The following is a 22,101-nucleotide window of genomic DNA, read 5'->3' as shown; positions in this document are numbered from 1 at the left end:
CCACCCTTGACAAGACCTGACTTGCCTGGCAGGGTGACATTCCGGAATTGACCGATGATGACTGGGCCGAGGCAATCGCCAGCCCGAGGGGTCCGGCAGTATCCACACGCTATCTGCTCATCCAGTTCAAATATCTACGTAGGGTGTACTATACTAGGGAGCAGCTATGGCCGATGGGTGTCATCCAGTCCCTAACCTGTTTGAGGTGTGGCAGGGATGAAGGGTCATTTATACACACTGATGGAGCTGCACGGCTTTGCAACCCTTTTAGTGTAGGGTTCCCTCATGTCTTAATGAAGTGCTGGCATGGGTGCTTCCCCTAGACTCACAGCTTTTCTTGTTACATTCCACCGATGATATTGGGGGATCCGGGATAAACAGCATCTGTTGTTCTTACTGAGCTAGATAAATGCATGGGGGCCGAGATCGCTGTCTTCGAGGCCCAAGGTTGCCCCATGAAACATCGTAAGATCTGGACCCGGTGGGCGACATATTGAGGAATCGACCTGCCTCCTTTACCGGAGGTGGATCCATGAGTGGCACCCCTTAATCCTGGATATGTATCACCCTGTGTTATATCGTTATGGACTATTGCTGCCCTACTATGATGTATAGATTGAATCCGGTGTGCCATGTGTCCTGCTGTGGAGATCGAAAACTGTCTGCATAATGTTCATATTGTTTCACCTGCATGTTTGGCAGGTACTGTTTATCAACATAAATGTGGTTATCGGTGCAAATAATATCCTTTCATCCATACAGGTCGCTGCGGGGCTTGTGCCCCTCATAATGCAAAATAACCCAATAACATTTGTGAAAAAAATGCGTGGAAGAAAATGCGAAATAAAATGCGAAATAAATTGCAAGCCAGGTACCAGGCCTCAGACCAGAGAACTACACATATAAAGATCTGGGTGTTGCAAAACTACATCTATTTGAATTGAAATATTTTCAACAGGTGGATAGATGTAGTTTTCCGAATCAACCTGTCTGGCAGGCCTGACACTAGTTGCCTCAGCTCGTCTGCCAAAGCTTGGGAGGCTTCGATCTTAACCTCCTCTACCCTAGTCCAAAGAGACTGAAAGGCACACACGCACTTCATTTTGTATAGATTTAATCTGAAGGTTCAAAATACTTTGATCTAATCCTCATTCGTAAGGGAGATGCCACATACTCGATGCATTTGTTACATTCCTCAATAAAAACTTTATTTATTATTTATTAGATTGACCTCGGAGTAACAAGTAGTTTGTAGTGTTTGTTGAATAAAATGAAACCTCACTTAAGTGTTTCACATCATTTAACAAATTACCCTGAACACTATCAGACTTCTGTTTCTGTGGTTAAGTATTTTTAATTGTTTCTTTGCTCTATTTTTATCATTTAATTTGTTAGATTCTTGTGATCAACATTTACATAACCTTATATAGCCGTAGGCACGAGACAAGACTGTAAATGTTTTATTAAAGTTGTTTACCTGTTTTGTATTACATTGAATTTTCCCAGTACTGCAATATAAATTGGTGATGTACTATAGGTGGTTTTGTTTTGAGTTTAGGCATTCCATTAATATGCCTGTGTATATTTATCAGAGATAGGAATTCACAAAATGCAGTTTTTGATTTACCTCTTAGTGATGCTTTAGGTTTATTAAGCACAGTGGTAAATTATTTACAGTCAGGCTAACACTTGTGTGTCCTAAGCCTTAGATTGTAGTAAGATCAATTTGAATATCTATTTTATCTCTGCACTTAAAGTGCACAGCAATTTGAAAGAGAGTAGATGATATCTGGATTATTCAATGGTGTGTGTTCATTAGAATTTGTCAGCAGTTGTTCAAAATAAGAAATGCATGCGTTTTCAGTGCTAAATAGGAAGCTGACATAGTGTGTTCCCAAAAACAGTTTTGCTTTACTTCAGCGCATGCTACATCAGCAGTTGCTTTTGCCCTTGGGTTATCGCTTTAATTAAGAAACTTTAAAATTATTGACACCTACCAAGGCCTCTTGCTGCAATGTCAGTGGCAAACAGGACTGCTGCTTTCTTCCGAATGAAGTCGTTGTAGACTTCCATCCTCTTCATTTGCTGCTGTTTACCATGAAGAGCAAGTATAGGTATGCCGGGGCGCAACCTGCAGAACACTCTGAACAAATACTGCACCTGTGTAAAAGGCAAATTAAAGAAACACATTAACATGCACTGTACAAATCCTTCATAATGCAATACATTTCGAAGTATAAGAACTAATGTGTGTCTCTGTAAGGCATAAGCACTGTGGCCCTTCCTAGCATCCCTGAGAGGCAAACGGTTCAGCTTTATGGATGAACTGAGCATCAGAGGTGCAACCTGCTGGAATGTACTAGTTAGAGGAAGCTACAGTATACATTCGGGACTGCACCCATGTGTGGCCGAGGAGCGGCACACAGAAATTCACTGGTTACGGTCAGCCATAGGGTAAACTCCAGGGAGTGTACCCATAAGCATAAAAGGAGCAACAGACAGAAATGCATTGGTTACAGGCAGCCATTCTATACGCTCAAGGGCATGCACGCTTACATGCTTGACCTACAGGTCTGATTCAACATGGAGGCTCCCAAACTAATTGAACTTAGATACCTGGTGAGAACCAAATGTGTCAAATCGCAAATCAACGGCTGTGGCCCATTGCCAAGCTCCTGTGTGTCCCATTTAGTCCTTTATCACCAACACGTAACAGTGAATACCTCACTAACTGATCACCAAGCTAAATGCTCTATAGAATCCACCCATGAGCACGCCACATGAGCAACTGGTTACATGCTGCAATGTTGATTTTTACTTAATCTTTTAGGTCTTTCTCAAGACATTATAGCTATCTAGCAGAGCAAAGTCTTCTACAAGAACCTTAGAAGGACTCTGCTTTTAAGTGAAGCTTACTGGGTTTTTGTTTGGGCAATTGCATGGTTGCTTTCTGTTGGGTATTTTAAAGTTTAGACATCAACAACAGTACATAAGTCTTTGTCCAGTGCACTAGGGTGAGAGAGAAAAAAAAGGAATATAGCAGGACAGACTTTTTTTTAAGCATCCATTGTACCTGAACACCCATGACTGATACACTGAACAGGGAGATGGAGCGCGAGTATCCGCTATACTCGTACAAGCGTGAGAAGGTGGAGCCATTATTTTTTTTTAAATCACACCGGCGCGAGCGAACAATACTGTGACACGCAACGTTTTCGGTGGTCACGTTATAACCAGCACAAGGTGATTGATGCCTTTAAGACACGTGACCTATGCACATCACTTGTGTCACAGAAACAACTGGACTGCCGAACAGGTCGTAATTACTTGTCATCAGACGCCTCACTTTGACGTTCCGTTTCAGAAAATCGGAGGAGTCCACAGGGAGCACACGCGCTTGGAATGGGAGTTGGTTAATGACTGAAATTACGGTCATATGCGTGAGGAGTTGAAATGTGGCCACTCTGGTTCATTTAACAGCAATATTGTGACAGACTTATGAATTTAATTCTTCCCATTCTAACACCACACTTTGTTGTAAAGAGTCCAGAGTTTCTTCCTAGAATTGGGCATTGCTCTTTGACTATGGCTAATGACATCATCACACCACCATTTTTCCTACCTCAGCCAGGACCTCCATCAATACCGTAGGAGAATTGGGTAGAGATGATGGAGAATTATATCGTAGCATTAGACGGTCAGGATTTTTCTGCTGCAAGGAAGAGGACCCTGCTTTTGAGTGTGCTTAGGAATAAGGGTCAAAGGATTTTAAGTACTAACCTGTAGAAAAGGGGCCCAATGGCCGACCCATAACCAATGTCAATAAGGAGGCTATTAAACGATTAGAGAATGTTTGCTAAGGAGATCAATTTGGGTATGGTGCGCTACAAGTTTTATACCCAAACGCAGGCAGAGCACAACTCAATTGATGAATTTGCAGCAAGATTGAGGGAGCTTTCAACCAAACGTCGTTTTGGTACCATGAATGGTGATACGTGATCAGCTTACTGTACAGTGTACAGACAAGAAGATCCAAGATAGACTATGGGCAGCAAACAATCATTCTCTCAAGGAAGCGAGGCATGACAAAAGTCACTGAAGAGTCCCAAAAGTGTATGAAGGAACTCAATAGAAAAGAGAGAGGGGGTGACAAGTCTGCTGTTAATGAGAACAGTCAGGAGGATGTGGAAGATGTAGTTTGTGTGGTAAAGAGGCGAGATGAGATGGGAGCATCATTATCTGTGCCGAGAGGTAATGGTAAGGAGTGTTTTAGGTGTGGCAGTGGTTACCATACAGCAGAATCTAAGAGGTGCTTTGCCATCAACAAGGAATGCAGGAAGTGTGGGCGCCAAGGCGATTATTCCCAAATGTGTAAAGATACAGTGCGTGGGGCAAGGATAACAAATCTAATGTGGTGGTCGTGGAGGTTATGAATAACAATGTTTATGGTGAAAGAGTGTTGGTAGTGTGTGAAGGTGAGGATAAGTGGAAGAAGTACGCAGCAATGGGCGATGTGAGGAGACAAGCGAGACCCTCAGTGAAATTTATTGTGTGTGGGAAGGAGGTGGAACTGATGGTAAATGCATGATCTATGTACACCATAATTCCTAAGAAATTATTCAACACTGTGTGGAGTGTGTTACGCTGTTGGAAAGGGCATTAATCCTTCAGGGTATCAAGGGGAAGCCATTGTGGGATAAATGGAAGGAGACATTCAACTTCGGACACAATGTACTAAAAGGAAGGTGTATGTATCTGAGCAGGGGCCACCAATTCTGGGTTGGATGCATCAAGGGTACCTTTGTCTGTGAGGGAAGGGGTCAAAGAGTTACTCACCGACATGCTCAAGGAGGGTGTGATTGAACCGGTTGAATCGTCACCATGGGTTTCTCCAGTGGTTATCACCCAAAAATTGGATGGTCGCCTGAGATTCTGTGTCGATTTGAGATCTCTTAATCAAGAGATTGTGGTTGACGCATTTCCTCTTACTAATATAGGGGACATTTTTAACATGGTGAAGGGTGGTAAGTACTTCTCGACGTTAAGTTTGAGAAGTGCTTACCACCAAATTCGGTTGCATGAAAAATCCAAAAAACTCACCACTTTCGTCACCACTGAAGGAACGTTCCAGTTCATCTGTATGCCGTTTGGCTTGGCACCGGCAGCGAGCCTGTTCTAAAGAGTGATGACGGAAGTGTGAGAGGGAGTTAAAGATGTCATTTACTTTCAGGATGATATTCTAATTATGGGGTAAACCACAGGGCAGCACAATGTCACTTTGAGGAGGGTGTTGAAAACACTGGAGGACGTTGGAATAACGTTGAACAAGGACAAGTGTAAATCTTTGACAGAGAAAGTAGACTACCTTGGGTATTCTATATCCAATGGAGGTGTCAGTCCTAAACACTCTCTTTTGGATGCCATTGGAAAGCCACCAGCTACTGCAGAGACAGATCAATTAAGATCTTTCCTTGGACTTACTGAATGTTATTCAAAATATGTATAGAAGTTTGCAGACAAGACTGAGGGTTTGAGGAGATTACTGAGGAAGGGAGAAAAGTTTGTCTGGGCCAGGGAACAAAGAAGTTGCTTTGATACCATCAAAGCAGAAATTTGTAATGCATGAGTTTTAGCACTCTTTGATAACAAACTGAAGTCTGTCCTTACAGTGGATGCGAGTGGCACCGGTTTTGGGGCATGTGTTTTTCACAAAGGCATGGAAGACACAGTTGCTTTTGGCCCGTGCACTCTCACACCAGCCGAAAGAAACTTTTCGGTGATAGAGCGCAAGGCATTAGCAGCTGCATGGGGTGCTGAATACTGTCGCATTTACCTATGGGGAGCATGTTTTGTGTTACGCACGGATCATAAACCCTAGATGAAAATGTTATCTTCGGGTGGGGCAGGCAAGGGGTCTGAGAGACAAGCTAGTTTAGCTGCTAGGCCGCAAGAATATTTTTACACTCTAGAATTTGTGCAGGGGGTGGATTATTATCCAAGCAGACTGTTTGTCTAGACTGTTGTTGGATTGGAAGACTGTAGATGCTATGGCGGAGAAGAAATTTGAACTGGAGGGTGCGGTAGCATCCATACATGACGCGGTCCAGTGTGGTCTAGGGACTTTCACTATTGAACAATGGGCGGAAGAAATTGAACTTGATGTTGTACTTAAGTAGGTGTCTAGAATGATTCAGTGTGGAACGGCAAGAGAGGGTGCATGGTCACAAACCGTTCAGCCTTATTTTAAGGTTGCTGATGAGCTGTTCATTTGTGGGGTGAATCTTATGATGAGGGGTGATCGCTTTGTTCCTCTAGAAGGGCTGAGATGGAGGTTGTTTGAGCATGCGCATGAGGGCCATTTAGGTCAAGGTCTGACTAGTAAAAGGCTCAAAGGAAAATTCTGGTGGCCATGCTAGGATGATGAAGTGAAGAGGTGGGTGGAATGTTGCTCATTTGCAAGGAAAGTGAAAAATGAAGGTAGGCGTAAGGATGTTGGCGGACATATAGAAGATCCAGGCAAGCCTTGGCATACCATTTGCCTAGACTTTATTAGCCCCACGATGGAGCTGCCAGTGAAGTTAAGATTTACTGTGATGAAAGGAATTTTCAGGGAAGAGGGTGTTCCTGTGGTTTTGATAACTGACAATGACACTTAATTAACATCGCACCAAATGGTGAAAAACATGCACGGACCTCGGTACATATTCCTAGGGGTAATAGTAATAACTAAAAATTATTACCATTTTATGTTTTTGCCTTTCGCACTGCGAGAAAGCAATGGGTCGACGCTCTTCCGCCATAGCGGAGTAGCCACCACTGCTGTGCAAGCCAAGAGAGCCTCCTTCCGAGAGGTCAAGAGGGTGCTTCGAGACCAAGGTCTCCAAACCTCTTTAATGTTCTTGGCCAAAATGAAAATAATGCTGGATGGCGTCAAGCACTTCTAAGAAGAACCGAAAACGGCGTGGGAATGGCTGGACGCTTACAGACCGGGGGCACAGTCCCCCAGGTCGCAGTGGGCGAAACCAGGTGCAGTTCAGGCAGTGACGGAGATTGCGGTGCCCAATATGTCGGATTCAGAGACTGGTTTTCCGTCAGTGTAGCAGTCCATAGAATCGAAATCGGACGGTTCGACAGTGGAAGGTGGGTGTCCCGCAAAAGTGACCCCATAATCTGCAGAGAATCTTATCTGAACTGATGCAACTCTGAGCTGTTTGTTTACTGGGATTTTACCTTGCTCAGCACTTCCCCCTGCTGACAGTGGATTGATGGGGACCTTTGCCTTTGTAACCTGCCTCTTGGTGGCTATATGGTTTAACTGCCATGGCAATGACCGTGGGGGTCAGGTGAGCACCTATGTATTGGTTCTGGGACGAATAGGTGAGGGGTGCCTGAGTTACCTATTAGGGAAGCCATAGTTTGCTACCGGATGACATGCTCAGCCAGCGTTAGAGAGGGAATGGTGGACTCGGATTACTTTTGCCTGCCCCTCAACCCTTAGCCCTATCAGGAGTCCGGAAGAGTCATGCTCATTATCAATCAGGCATTTGTTGAGCGTAACTACTCACCCGTAAGGGTCTCAAGGCGCTGGGGGGTGGGGTGGTGCAGGTTCCAGACCATCAGGAGGGGGTCTGTTGAAGAGCCAGGTTTTGAGGTTTCTTGCGAAGATAGGGAGCAATGTTGTCTGTCTGAGGTGGAGCGGAAAGGCGTTCCAGGCTCTGGCCGTGCGGAAGGAGAAGGAGCGGCCTCCCGATCTGGTCTTTCTGGTGCGGGGGACCACGGCATAGCAGAGCTGGGCTGATCATTGGGTCCTTTGGGGTGCGTGGAATTTAAGTCGGCTGTTCAGGTATTCTGGTCCGGTGTCATGGAGAGCCTTGTGAGCTTGGGTGAGCATTTTGAAGGTGACGATGGGGAGCCAGTGGAGTGCGCGCAGGTGCTGGGAGATGTGGCAGTGTCTTGGCAGGTTGAGGACCAGTCTTGCGGCGGTGTTCTGGATGTTCTGTAGCTTGCGGGTGAGATTTTTGTTTATTCCGGCGCAGGGTGTGTTGCCGTAGTCGAGTCTACGGGTGACTAGGACATGAGGGGTAGTTCCAGGCGTCGGGGTTTGGGCCCATGGTGAGTACTTCTATTTTGTTGGTGTTTAGTTGTAAAGCAAACACAAGGAGATGATGAACAGAGCGCTGAAACTTTTCAGACACTCACCCCCAGTCACCAATCTGGGTTGAATCCATCATCGTTCTTTAGCTATATGCAAATCAGTCTTGACCCTGTGCCTCATCGGAACAGTCCAGCCCGAACTGCCAAGCCAGGTTTTTCTTGAACCGGAAACAAGCATCCTGAGACAGGTTTCTGGGTAACACCCTTCATCAGCCAGGCTAGCTTGAATCAAGTGGCAAAATGGGCAAGGGACCCATGTCTGGGTATACCCTGCCAACTTAGGGTGAACAAAGCAAACACAAGGAGATGATGGACGGAGCGCTGAAACTTTTCTTTAGCTCACTTAGCCACCTCAGTTCAGACCCAGCTGTATGCAAATCAGTCTTGACCCTATGCCTCATGGAAACAGTCCAGCCCGACATTGTTCTGCATTCTGTCCATCAATTGTTATTTTTGCATTGGTGTTTAGTTGTAGGCAGCTGTTTTTCATCCATTTGGCGACGGCTTCCATGCCTTCTCGAAAGTTGTGTCTGGTGGTGTTGGGTTCGTTGGATAGGGAGAGGATGAGTTGGGTGTCGTCTGCGTATGACAATGTTGAGTCCGTAGGTTTTGACGATGGGGGCGAGCGGAGCCATGTAGGCATTGAAGAGCGTAGGGCTGAGGGAGGACCCCTGGGGGACTCGGCAGGTGGTTGGAGTAGGGTCCGAGAGGAAAGGTGGCGGGGGGGGGTTTGACCCGCTGCGTTCTGCCGGAGAGGAAGGAGCGGATCCAGTCAAGGGTCTTGTCCTGGATCCCTGCGTCATGGAGTCTGTGTATTAGGGTGCGGTGAAAGACTGTGTCGAACGCCGCTGAGAGGTGGATGAGGGCTACTGTTTCTCCTTTGTCCAGTAGGGTGCGGATGTCTTCTGGTGCGGCAAGGAGGGCGGTTCCCGTATTGCGTTTTTTTCTGAAGCTGGATTGGGTGGAGTCGAGGATGTTGTGCTCTTCGAGGAATGTGGCGAGTTGGCTGTTGATGGCTTTCTCGATGACTTTCGCTGGGAGCGGGAGCAATGAGATGGGTCTGTAGTTTTTGAGGTCGTGGGGTCCGCCGAGGGCTTCTTCAGGAGGAGGTTGACCTCGGCGTGCTCCCAGTCGTCGGGGAAAGAGGCGGTCACCAGGGAGCGGTTGATGGTGTGGCGGAACATGGGTGCCATGGTGTTGGCAGCTCTGTTGAAGATGTGGTGGAGGCAGTGGTCCGTGGGGGACCCGGAGTGGATGGACTTCATTGTCTTCAGTGTGTCTGTGTTTTTCAATTGTGTTTGGGTGACCAGCTGTTGCTGTACCGCTTTCGGGTTGGGGAGTTCGATGTTGTGGTATCTGTTGTTGGTTTTGGAGAATGCGGTGCCAACTGTGGCGGGAGGTGTGGGCACGAGGTTAGTTTGGAGTCAACTGTATGGGTTTTATGTTCCGTTTGGGTAGATGGCTGCTCTAAGCGCAGGTCTCACATTTATGACATGGAAAACCTGGGGGATGGGGTCTGCATCAAATTGGCATAATAACCAAAGATATATTAGGCGCAGAAGGGTGCCCAGTGTTATGCTGCAGGAGAGTCACCTTACAGGTGTGGAGGTGGATTGCCTGCGGCATTGGTGGCGCAGCCAATTATATGCCGCCTCCTACTCCGCTTATGACAGAGGGGCCTAGGTGTGGATTAGGACGGCGACCCCTTTTGAGCTGGAACGCTCCTCCACAGATAATATGGGGAGATAGGTCTTGGTCAAGGGCAGGCTACTGGGTAAGGAAATCACACTAGGGAGTGCAAATGCACCAAACCTGGACCAAGCAGCGTTTTTTCAGTCCCGCTCGGCACCCGTGATACACCTAACGAGTGACGATCTGCTCCTGGGAGGAGATTTAATTGTGTCACTGTCATACTGTTCGATCGCTCCACGCCCCTCTACCTGGGGCACAGGGCAATAGAATAGCGGTAGGCCTCCATAACTAGTTACAGCACTGGAAGCTGGCTGACATCTGCCGAATCCAACATGGGGTGGAACTGGATTACTCCTACATTTCCCAAATTTACGCACTTTATATTAGATTGGACAGGTTTGTGTGTTCCGCCAATTTGAGTCAGTACGCAACTTACTTTGAATATCTTGGCCTCACCTTTTCTGACCACAGCCCGTTACTTCTGGGGGTGCATCCAATTGATTTTCACACAGTGATTCCCACATGGAAACTCAACCAGTCGGCACTTGAAGACGCCTGCTATTGGGACTACCTATAAGCTATCATCACAGGGTACTTTGATTCTAACCAGTGCTCGGCATCCAGTGGAATTTAAAGTACTGGTCCGCAGACACTGTTTGGGTAAGTCGGTGGGAGTCCGAAGGGAATTGGATGGGGAGTTGCGAGTTCTGGGTGGCACACTCCATGTCTTGTCTTAGCTAATGCCTTGGAGGTGGAACCAGTGACTCACCATCGGCTCCTTGAGGAGAAGGAGCAGTAGTATATCCTTACACTAGAGCATTTGTGATGTCATGACTATAAGAATGGTGTGGCCCGCAGTCATGAGGACGAAAGGACAGTCGGGGCTCATTAAACCAGAGACTCGAGGCACCCCTATCACCCAACTTCAGGCCGCTGTCGGTGTGTGCGTCTACTCCCCGGGGACCATTAATGATGAGTTTTGGGACTACTATGAGTCACTTTATTGATACCCAAAGCTACTTCTGGTGGGTTTGCAGACATATTTTATAGACTGGTTACCACTCCTGACTTTACTTTATAGGACCAAGGTGGATCTTGGGGGTTCAGTGACGGTTCAAGAGATAAGGCATGCCATAAGAAAAATGGATACTGACAAAACCCCTGCATGGACTCCCTGCAGAGTTTTACTCCACATTCATGGGACAACTGGCCACAAAACTGGAAGCACTTTATAGAGTCGCTGAAATTGGGAGCCTTGCCCAACTCTATGCGAAGCGCGCTTGTTGTGCACCTTCCCAACACCAAAGTTATGGGTGCACCTACATCCATGTTCCAGCCTCTGTCCATGCTCAACATGGATTTCAAGATCCTCAGTAAGGTTCTGGCCACTCGATTGCTGCCCCAGATGCCAGCTCTGGTCCATAAGGACCAGAACTGCTTCATGCCGACCAGCTGTCCCCCCCTTAACCTCTGACGGCTCTATCATATCTTATATCACCCTGCAGTGCCGTCCCTACCGGGAGCCATGCTCAGGTCGGTGGACTTTGAAAAGGCCTTTGACACGATTTGATGGGACCTTCTAATCGCAGTCATGCATCGAGTGTGACTGGGAGAGGGCTGGGTCAAATGGGTCACATTACTGAATTGTAGCCCGACAGCAAGAGCCAGGACAGGCTCTCGGGTCTCCTGTCAATATGATAAATATTTTGGGGAACAAGGCAAGGTTGCCCATTTCCCCCCCCCCCCTCCTGTTTGCCTAGGCCATCAAGCCCTTGGAGGACTTATTTCATCAGGAGGGCAGGGGCTGTGATATTGTCGTGGATGGCCTGCTTTATCTGACTGACGGCCCTGCTGGTGCCCCAGGTGCACCCTGATGGCTGGAGGCGTTTACAACACTCTCAGGCCTATGAGTCAATAGGAACAAAACCTGCCTATTTCTGGTTACACAGGGACCCAGCAACCTCTGGACTACCCTCTGGTCTTGACCTGGTCCCCTTCAACTTTTAAATATCTGGGTATTTAGGTGTACCACAGTCTGGAAGATTTAAGATGGCAACTTGGGAGGGGTGCTCCAATCCCTTAAGCCTAGCTTTCCTTTCTGAAGGTCCTTGCGGCTGCCAATCATGGCCCAGATATCTGTCTCCAAAATGGTGCTGCTACCCCACTTACTGTATTTCTTCACAAATCTCCCAGTTAAAGTATCCGTCGCCTGATTCCGACAGTTAAACATCCTGCTCCAAGAATTGACCTGGGATGAGGGCCATCATAGAGTTTCTGTCGTTGTTCTGCGGTTTCCGCCAGGTAAACAGGGACTGGGGGCTCCCGATTTAGAGCTGTACTTCTTAGCAGCATAGTTTCAGTGGGTCACCTGATGGGTTCATGAGGATCCCCGCAACAAATTGGACCTAATGGGACTGGCACCCCATCAGGGAGTGTTGCGGCACAACAGCTCTGAACAGCAGTGGGTATTCTACAACCTGGTACTGTTGATGGTGGCCAGCGCCGCATAATGAAAACTAGAAATGTGCCACTTTATGCCCGTGCTTTGTTGTTGGTGGGGCTGCCTCATGGGGATCCTGTTGCCCTTTTCACAGTCCAGCAGCAAATGTTGGACTGGACAGAGGTATACATGGTGTTGGTTGGTGAGTGTTACCATCTGGGCACCCTTATTCCCTTTGGAGGAACTAGCAAACCAGCGCACTTTGCCCCTGGGATTATTCCTAACCCATGAAGCCCAGATGCTGTCCTCTGAAGCTCTCTGGGACAGGGGCCAGGAGGAGCTTGTGCCCCTGCAGTATTCCAGTTGTTTTCGGCTATGGGGGTCGGCCTGGCGTCTAGTAAAGTGGTTCTACAAGGCCGTCAATGAAATGGTGCAGAGACCTTTGATCTCAAAAGACCGGGAGTGGAGTAGGATATTGGGCTTTCTCAAGAAAACCTCCAGAAATATGAGACTGAAATACATTGAATTTAACTATGTCCACATGACATACCCGACACCCCATAGGTTTCAGGTCACATATGGATGGGAGCCACCTAAATTTACCAGGTGTAGCCACCCAGATGCAGACTTGTCACATGACGTGGAGCTGCCCCACTCTACAGCTGTTCTGAAAACGTGACATTCCTCAGATTGCACACTACACTGGGTTGCACTCTTCTGTGCACAATTGAGACTTGCCTTCTCTGGGGTTCCCCAGACCCAAAGCATGGAAGGTAGACAGTAGGTTGTTGGGCATAGCCCTTATGTTATCCAAGAGACAAATTGCAATGGTGTGGAAGTCTGTAATGGGAACTGTTCAGGGAACCTGGGTGAGGGATGTTACCACGTGTACTAGAGATGTGGAGAGGGCCTTGCTTAGGGAAGACGCATGTTTGGTGCGGAGATTCCCAATAGCTGGTCTGTGGACAGAGGTTTTGGAGAGCTGGGAACACCCAGAGGAGGATGTGGGGTCAGAGCCTGAGGAGCGGAATGAGCTAGTTTATGGAGATCAGGGCAGGGACTTAGGTGTTTAAGTAGGAGTGAGTGCACACAGGGGAGAAATGGCCCCCTTATATTTGGGGTACTCCGCCCCCTCTCACCTGTTATGATCTCTGTGTGCCCTAGCACTACCCCCCTCCATTCCCTGCCCTCAGGATGTAGTGAGACTTCCCTGATATATTACAGAGTTCTCGGCCCGTTGATACCCGCTTAAGTGCGCCCTCTCTGATGTTACTCCTCACATGAAGGAAATGCTCACCCTGAGACAGTTCAGTTTTTTTCTGATGTTATTTTAAATGTTTCCCCCTTACCTCTCTCCTGTCCCAATGTCCTACGGGCCACAGCAATTTTCATACAATCACATAGGCTCTGCTTAGGTTGAGTTGGCAAACACATTACGGGGCAGGCCCAGATCGCTATTCTGGACTATTTTAGTCAGACTGTGTGTTGCTAGAACTTTCTGGGTCTGATCACGAGAGACTTTTATGCTTATTCCTTTCTCCTGCTATGTCTTTGTCTCACATGCTCATTACTTGTTACTGGACCAATCTCACTGAGGCACAGTCCTGAATACTAGCAAAATGCAAATAACATATGTTTAAAAACAAATTGGAGCGCTGAATGCTTCAATGAACATGACCGTATGATCAAAAACGATATGCTCATGTACTGTTAGGAAACCAAAATGTGTCAACAAAAGAAAGGCTGTGCAAATTCCGTTTCAGGAGTGCCTTGGTCTTCAATTTGCCCAGAAGCTGCTTGCTGTTTCTGTTTATCATTGCTTAAATGACCAATCTGTCAATGTATTTATGCTCCTATCTTTGTGGTTACAAACTATTCCAGCAGTGCTATCCATATGTAAGATAGTGGAACTGGGGAAAAAATGGTGGGAGTCTATTTTTTCTACAGAACAGGCAAATCACCCTATAGGAGAGAATGCAGAGCATTTTCAGAGGTTTCTTTACTTCCTCCTTCCGCTTCCTTGCTCATCACCCCCTAACCAGACAGTACAAAATTCACAACTCAATGTTCATTCCAATAGGTGGACAGAATTTGCGCACATGTATACACTATTCATCACTAACCAGACGTCAAACACAAAACCCTCATCATTGTGCATGCACACCACCCCACAATTTGCACTTTCCTCTTTTGCAACTCACTCTCATTACTCTTTGCACTCACCATTATTTCCAGCATTTGTATAGCCCTTCTAATCCCGGACAAGGGCCCGGAGTGGTAAGGGTTGGTCGAATAAAACGCCACCCAGTTTATCATCAATGGTTTCTACATTGATGTGCACATTAGCCTCAACTTGAACACCTGATGTGGACGATGGTCAAGAGCGTGGTAAAGGATAGTAGGTGCCGCCCCACAATTTTAATAAACAAAGCAACCTCGGGTTAGACACTTTGGTCTTGAATGAGGATTCCTCAAAAGGTAAGCGTAAATAACACTCATTGGGAGAGAACAGTTTCTCACATGTTATCTGAGTGTTTAGGATCAGAGCTAACACTTGTTTATGTTTCCTTTGCTTCTATTCTGATCCCTGGCGTACTGCATCTTCATGGCTCACTTGTGACACTTTTCTTTGAGTTTCTTCTTTTTTACTGGAACTTTAAAAAAAGATCTTTTATTTAAAAACTGTTGCATATAATACCGGGGGTAATCGGAGTGGAAGTTTAAAGTTATACTGCCAGAAGACTGCTACATAAGGCTTTTCCCCTTAGGATGAGCAACAAATGAAAATATCTATGATCAACAGCTGTAACAAAAATAAAAACACAAATGTACTCATGTACTTAACTGAATTATTATGATTTCACAAACACAAACAGTTCAGTGTATCGGTTTCATATAACATGTATAAATGTAAACAAGGAAAAGACTTACAACATTTATCATAGTGTAATCGTAAGAAACAAACAAAAAGTTAACAACATGCATCAGTGATGTAACTGTACCTCTTTGCAACTTGCAAAAAAGACGATGCTCTTTTTCTTCAGGTGATTTCGTATGAATGAGTACAACATGTTAATTTTTTGAGATAGTTCACAAACTACATAGTTTTGTTCCAAAGTTGCTGGAGTACTGAAAGAAAGAAAAATAGATGTTCTGGTCAGAACAACAATTTTTTTATGGCGAAAAGTTGGATAGTTCATAAGGTTGCCTTTTACATAACAGACAAACACAACTGGGTGGCAAACTTCTACTCTGAGACTAACAGAACTTGCCAAGTCGCCACGTAGTCTTTTAATGCAGATCCTGCATTGTATCCATCTTCACAATTGCTTTACTGTTTTCATTTCAGACCTTTTTAGTTCCGCTGTGAGCCGCTCTAGTGGTCTTCCATATCTCTCTTAAAAGCATGGAGAAGGGATGCAGATATTACGTACGTGATTTCATAGATTGTACTTTCAAGTCATGATTGGCTAAGCATTCTTTGTCATGGTGCTGGCCAGGAACTATAGGGTGGACGTGTCATGGGGAGCCCCACACTTCCTTGGTTGAGCACTGCAGAGCAATGAACTGCCAGCAACATTGGAGAATTAGTTATTCTTTTTAATCTTTGTTTCAATGCTCGAATGAAAGCCTGATTCCACTACTGGGTTTTACACTGCAGACTGGAACAATCTCTTCAAGATCATCTCCTAAATCAGTTACAACACTTAAATCGTTGCGTCTTTCCCCAGTATGCAAACTCACTATTTGTCTTTATTACAAGCTGCCTGTATTTTACTCACTACTGGATGGCCGCTGGATGATCACTATTGATACTTCAACACTGAAAGACTATAAGTACCCGCAAGCCTTCAGCGGAAGATGGTGCACTAATCATGCACTCAGGCACTTTATTTTAGAATGCGCATCTAAGAAGTTAGATTATTATATGGGGTGGGTGTCTATTCACCTCAAGAAATAATCACAAACCTTGTATGGGTGAACCCTCAAATAGTAAAAAAAACTCAAAATGGCAAGCAATAAAAAAAACAAATCAAATTAGAAAAATAGAGGACACTTTAATAAACTAAATTTACACCAAAATTACAAAAATCCAATTTGGGGAACTGGAGATATACAAGATTTCGGGGTAAAGTTTAGGAAGATGGCTCTTTATATAGTGGACCTAAAAGAGGTATTCTGTGTAAAGAGTCCAGGCAAACCCCAATAGTTTACAGAGGCACAAATAACCCAAATGTTCTTTTTTGTGGTGGTGTGGGAGAGCTGGTAGGCTTACCAAAGGGCCATGTTAAGCATTTATTGCACACACAAAGGCAGTGAGTGAGACATAGACTCAATAACGAAAACCGGCACCATTTTATAAAAACATTTTTATATGAATTTAGATACCAAGATAGTCGGAATTGGGTAAGTATTTTTCAATTTTCGAATTTTTATATGTTTCAAAAGTCGACAGTGCAATTTTTGGAGCGGTATTGTTATCATATGGGGAGAAAACATATAATGCATTCAGAACTTGTCAGCGACTTTTTCGGAACTGAAGGGGAGTGTGGGGTAGGGTCCAAGGCAACACCAGCACATCACCTCGAACGGTAGTCCGTGTGAACCCACAGGGAGGCTCAGTCCTTGAGATGCTCAGGCACATAGGGACACAGTTGGTCCCCTTGTCCTCAGGCTGTAGGGCTCGGGTGAGGTGCTGTCTTTCGGCGTCTGGTCCGTGCTGCAGGAGATACTCACGGTTGAGGGGCCAAGCACAAAGAGGATGGGAGTTCATTGGCACTGTCACCTCCCTCGGACTCGAGCTGTGGTGTGCAGGGGCAGATGAACATTGAGGTGTCGCATGGCGGTGTTTGGAGATTCACTCTTTGTCTTTGTTCTGCAGCAAAGGGGAAAATAGGGCAGGTGGGCCACTCTCTATGTGGGTCACACTGTCCCTTGAGTCCCTAGACATGCTGGTCGGTCTTCTTCTGCATTGGTGCCCGGGCTGGACACAACCAGCCTTGCTTTCTGCAGGGGTTCCGGTACCCCAGGCACTGTTACTTTGTGGCTCAAGTCGTTTCTGGCGTCCCCACACTTGGAGGGAGGACAGATCTGACCTGTGGGAGCACTGTGACCTCTTCCTGGGTGGTTACAGCGTCAGTAGTCCCGGTAAGCGGCAGGACCATGAACCGGACCTTGCTTCTAAGTGCCTCCTGGGAAGTAGCTCCTCTACTCCACGAGAGTTCTCTGGCGAATTACAGCGCACTGGGAGCACTCTGGGTTTCTAGTAGTCTGCACAGCGTCAGTACAAGTTTGTTTCTCCATGAGGGTCGGGGGCAGCAGGCAGGCAGACAGGGTTGGCACCACAACAGTGGTTGCTCCACTGTTCTCGTATCAGCAATCTTCTTTGTCCACTCCTTTTTGCCTGTGGAATCTGAAGTCCTGGTATCAGGGGTGCCACCTACATACTGTATTTAGGGTTGTTACAGGGACTGTCAGGTGATAGCCAGTGGGTTACCTACCTTTAGGGTGACTACACCCTATATATGACCATTTCTTGTGGGAACCGGGCATAACCCTGACCCAGAGAAACTAATTCCACACAAAAAACAAGATGGTGCAATTTTCCAAGTCGTGTGCACAGCCTTAGGGACAAGCACTCGTCAGCAGCTGGCTGGACTGCGGCAATGCCCTCTACGCGGAAACCACGGCCAGACTCCAGGAAAGACTCCAACAATTACAAAATGCCTCCCCACGCCTCATCCTCGGAATCCCTCACCACAGCCACATCACCGCCCACCTGAGAGACCTGCACTGGCTCCTGATCAACAAGAGGATCACCTTCAAACTCCTCACCCATGCTCACAAAGCACTCCAGAACACCGGACCAGCATACCTCAACGAACGTCTCACCTTCTACACCCCGAACCGCCATCTCCCCTCTGCCGACCTCGCTCTCGTCACACACATCGGCCCAACGACCACCGTGGGCAGATCATTCTCCCACCTTGCCGCCAAGACATGGACCTCCCTCCCCACCCACTTGTGACAGACCCAGGACCTGCTGACCTTCAGGAGACTCCTCAAGACCTGGCTGTTCGATCAGTAGCTGCTTCATCCCCCTCCCCTTCCAGCACTTTGAGACCCTCACAGATGAGTAGCACGCTCTACAAATGTTTGATTGATTGATTGATTAGGGACGGTACTAGCCTGAACACACCTCCTGACTAGCTAATTTTACCGCCTGGCGCCAGATGGGCCCTGGGCAGGGGTGGCATTTACCCTGCCTGGGGGGAAGCCTTGTGTCGAATATCAAAGGTACAGAGGCCTTTGAAGTCTCCTGCCTTGATATGCTGTTTTACCTAGCCATCCTGCTTGGAGGAGGTATAAAAACTTCCTGCTAGAGCAGGCATTGTTTCTGTTCTCTGATCGCGGAGCTGTAACCTGTTAGAGGGGTCAAAAACCGGTCTGTGGTGGCAGGCTGGTCTAGTATGGTTCAGGGGGTACATCTAAGGAATCCTCTGGGTCCATGCATTAATACATTCATCACAGGAACCAATGTGGGTTTATTAATACATGGTGTTTGATACCAAACACCATAGGTTTCAGTGTAGGTTTCAATGTAGCTGGGAACTTTGTTTTGACTAGTGCCCAGTATATACCTTAAGATGGCTCCCCTTGTCACTTGTACTATCTAGTAATTGAACTGGACAGCACAGTGGCATATCTGCTCATGCAGACATGACAACACATGTAATATAATGCACCCTGCCTTAGGGCTGGAAGGCCTGCTGTAGTGTGACTTACATATATTTCATGCAGTGTCGGGGAAATGGCATTCAATTTTGTCTGCACCATTTCACACAGCCTGCAATAGTAGTTGGTATGAGTCTGGTGGTGGGTCCCTTAGGGTGGCATAATACATGATGCAGCCCTTGGAGACCTTCTTAAGCACCAACGCTCTAGGTACTAGGGGTACCATATACAAGGGACTTAAAAGGGTGCTAAAGGGCTTGCCTATTGTGTCCCAATTGCACATTTACTTGGTTTTTGGGGAAAAAAACAGTGCCACTTGGGACCTGGTTATTAGGAACCCAGTGCACTTCAGTCAAAGTTGCATTAAATACCAGGCAGAAAATGGGGGTGACCACGTCAAAAAAGGGCACTTTCCTACAAGGGCAAGAAGCTTATTCTTACCAATGGATGTGTTAAGTTAACCAGCCACTCATTTCTCAAATGCTTTGCCCAGCTGTGCCATTTAAAGACAGGCTTAAATTTAGAGAGTTGATTAGAGTCAGCATAAAATGTTGATGAAATGACATAAAAAGTTTCAATCCACATTACTGTGGCATAAGGTACCAGATCTGAAGAAAGAAGGAGATGGAAGGAGAAACAGTAGCATAGACACAAACAAAGGATCCAAACATGAATTAAGTAGGTTCCGATCTACAGGAAGTGAGGAAAAAATGTGACTAGTGAGGGATAGAAGTGGAACTTGTAGGACATATATGTGGGTTCGCAGTACTGGTAAGTACATTTCTGTATTCAAATAACTACGGAAGATGTTTACGGTCCCCGCCACCAAGAGGTTGAGAATTGGAAAGCTTTAAGAACACTGTAGCTTTCAAAGGAACATTAAAAGGCACCTTTCCTACCTTAACAGTTGCAAGGCACCCCTGAACAGTATACCTGGTTCCCACCTAGCGCCACTGAAAAGCATCTTACCAGCAGTGGGCCAACTAAAAGTTTTAAAGTAGTGTGACCTCATCACCCAATCCTGGCAGAGGGGCACTGACTAGCACTACAGTCTCAGATCATCTGCAAGACATGTGCATCATCAACAAGGGCATTCACACTAGACATTACCCAAGCGGACCAAACAAAAGTAATCAGTCTAAGGATGCCAAAGTAACGAAATAATCAGATACATTATGTATCACGAGGGACCAAAAAGGGAGAGACTAGAAAAGAAATCTACTCAGACGTACAAAGTATGTGGGATTTCACCCGGTCCCTGATGATGCTCACCCCTTCACTGATATAATTTAGGAAAATAATTGAAAACTCATCGCAATAAAAAACATCTCATCCGCCACTGCTAAGGAATTCCCTGCCTCCTCTTGCCCCCGAGTCTGAACTGCAGAGAGAACTTTCCTCTGTGCCTCACTCACATTGTTCAATAGATGACCTGATCGCAACATTGCCTGACACTATATATATATATATATATATATATATATATATATATATATATATATATATATATATATATATCACTATACTACATCACAGCTTAGAATAGTACTATGTGAAGTTGAATATACACACAGCAAAAGGAAAACAGATATTTACCTTGAGTAAACAGTACAGGCTGAACATGAATATTTTGGCCAAACACAATCATATGAGAACTGTAAATGTAAGAGTTTGTGCAACCTACACACATTTGGCTAGCACTTGGTTCAGGGAACAGAACAGTAAAGAGCAATCTGAATAATACTGTCAATATCTTCCCAAAAAAGGATTTAAACAAAAAATAATCACCTGAATTTTGCTTTATCATGAACCCAAACATATTCTGGGTCCTTTAGACTCAGACGTGCCAGGTCCTTTACAGATTTTGTCTGTGTGGCAGAGAAAAGCAGTGTTTGACGTTTCTTAGGCAAATTTTCTATGATAGCATTCATGGTATCAGCAAAACCCATATCCAGGATTCTATCAGCTTCATCGAGAACTAAAAAAATAAAAAACAGGATGGAAGTTCAAAGTCTTTACATTATAGGTTAATGACAGAACTATAAATAACGATTTACCCAATAACATCACATGCAATGCCAGAGTACTTTATCTGAACAACTACTCTTAAGTCGATGCAATTTTAAAAACAGCAGTAAAATCAGAACCATAAATGCTGTCATCTGTCGCCAAGAACAAAAGAAAATCGAGATCTGGCACTGTAAACTTTCCAAAAGAATGAGTTTTGTTGTTACATATTACAATAGACACAAGGGAATATTAATTACAGAAAATATGTTATCACAGCTCTTTTATCCGTAACATGTTCTTAAGCCTAGAATATGCATATGTTCAGGCAAATGAAAGATCAGGAGAATGCAGAAGAAATTCTAAAGTAAAGCCAGCCGTACTGAACTTCCAAAAGAATCCTTTAAACTAAGCTTGAGATGCAAGCACTTAAAGCAGGATATTTAGCAAAGCAAAAACATTGAACAACATTCTCAAAGACATACCTTTTAAAAACATATTTCAGTGTTGTCGTTTACTTACTCAACATTTGAAGATTAGATGCATGGAAAAAAGAAGTTTCATCCATGTGCTGTAAAAGTCGTCCTGGGGTACAAATCAAAACATTTGTGCGATGGATACTTGCTGATTCTTGTTTCAAGTCCTAAAATATAGCAATGTGAAAAAGAGGCAACAATGAGCTCTTTTCCCAGAGGCAGCTTCCTACAATCCATGGTCATTAAAATCCAAACATCTCATGAAATAGCTAAGACCATCCAACAAAGAACAGTCCCCAACTGTTAAGGGACTCGCTAAAAGTCAAGTGCAGCTGCTTATTTATGTGAAATTAATTATCCTTATAACTAAAAAGAAAATTCTGGCACAAAGACCACTGATATACCATGTCTTGAAAACATTTGTTAGGTTGATTTCGGACTAGTGGTAGGATAAACCTATTAAGATTGTCAATATTTGAAAGATGTCAGCTGTAGAATGGTGGCAATTTTTCCTCTAATCTTTCTAGGAAGATTACCTTCAATGTGATTCTCGCACACTTAGTCTCTCCCTCCTTTGTAACTGGTTTGGAATTGCCA

At 45.5% G+C, this 22,101-nt stretch overlaps 1 protein-coding gene across 1 annotated transcript in view; it reads right to left on the bottom strand.

Annotated features, from left to right (window-relative positions):
• Positions 1 to 22,101, bottom strand: part of DDX10 (DEAD-box helicase 10) — an 835,384-nt gene that overhangs the window by 771,223 nt on the left and 42,060 nt on the right. The window contains exons 5-8 of the mRNA XM_078657055.1: positions 21,551 to 21,671; positions 20,810 to 20,999; positions 15,289 to 15,415; positions 1,998 to 2,160 (exon numbers count right to left, since the gene is read on the bottom strand). Coding sequence (XP_078513181.1) covers positions 1,998 to 2,160; positions 15,289 to 15,415; positions 20,810 to 20,999; positions 21,551 to 21,671 — 601 coding nt within the window. The remainder of the gene's footprint in view (positions 1 to 1,997; positions 2,161 to 15,288; positions 15,416 to 20,809; positions 21,000 to 21,550; positions 21,672 to 22,101) is intronic.

This window comes from Lissotriton helveticus, chromosome 8 (genome assembly GCF_964261635.1).
Source record: "Lissotriton helveticus chromosome 8, aLisHel1.1, whole genome shotgun sequence".
Taxonomy (NCBI): Eukaryota; Metazoa; Chordata; class Amphibia; order Caudata; family Salamandridae; genus Lissotriton; species Lissotriton helveticus.
Note: the sequence above shows the minus strand (reverse complement) of the source record. Positions and strands in the feature narration are given on the sequence as shown.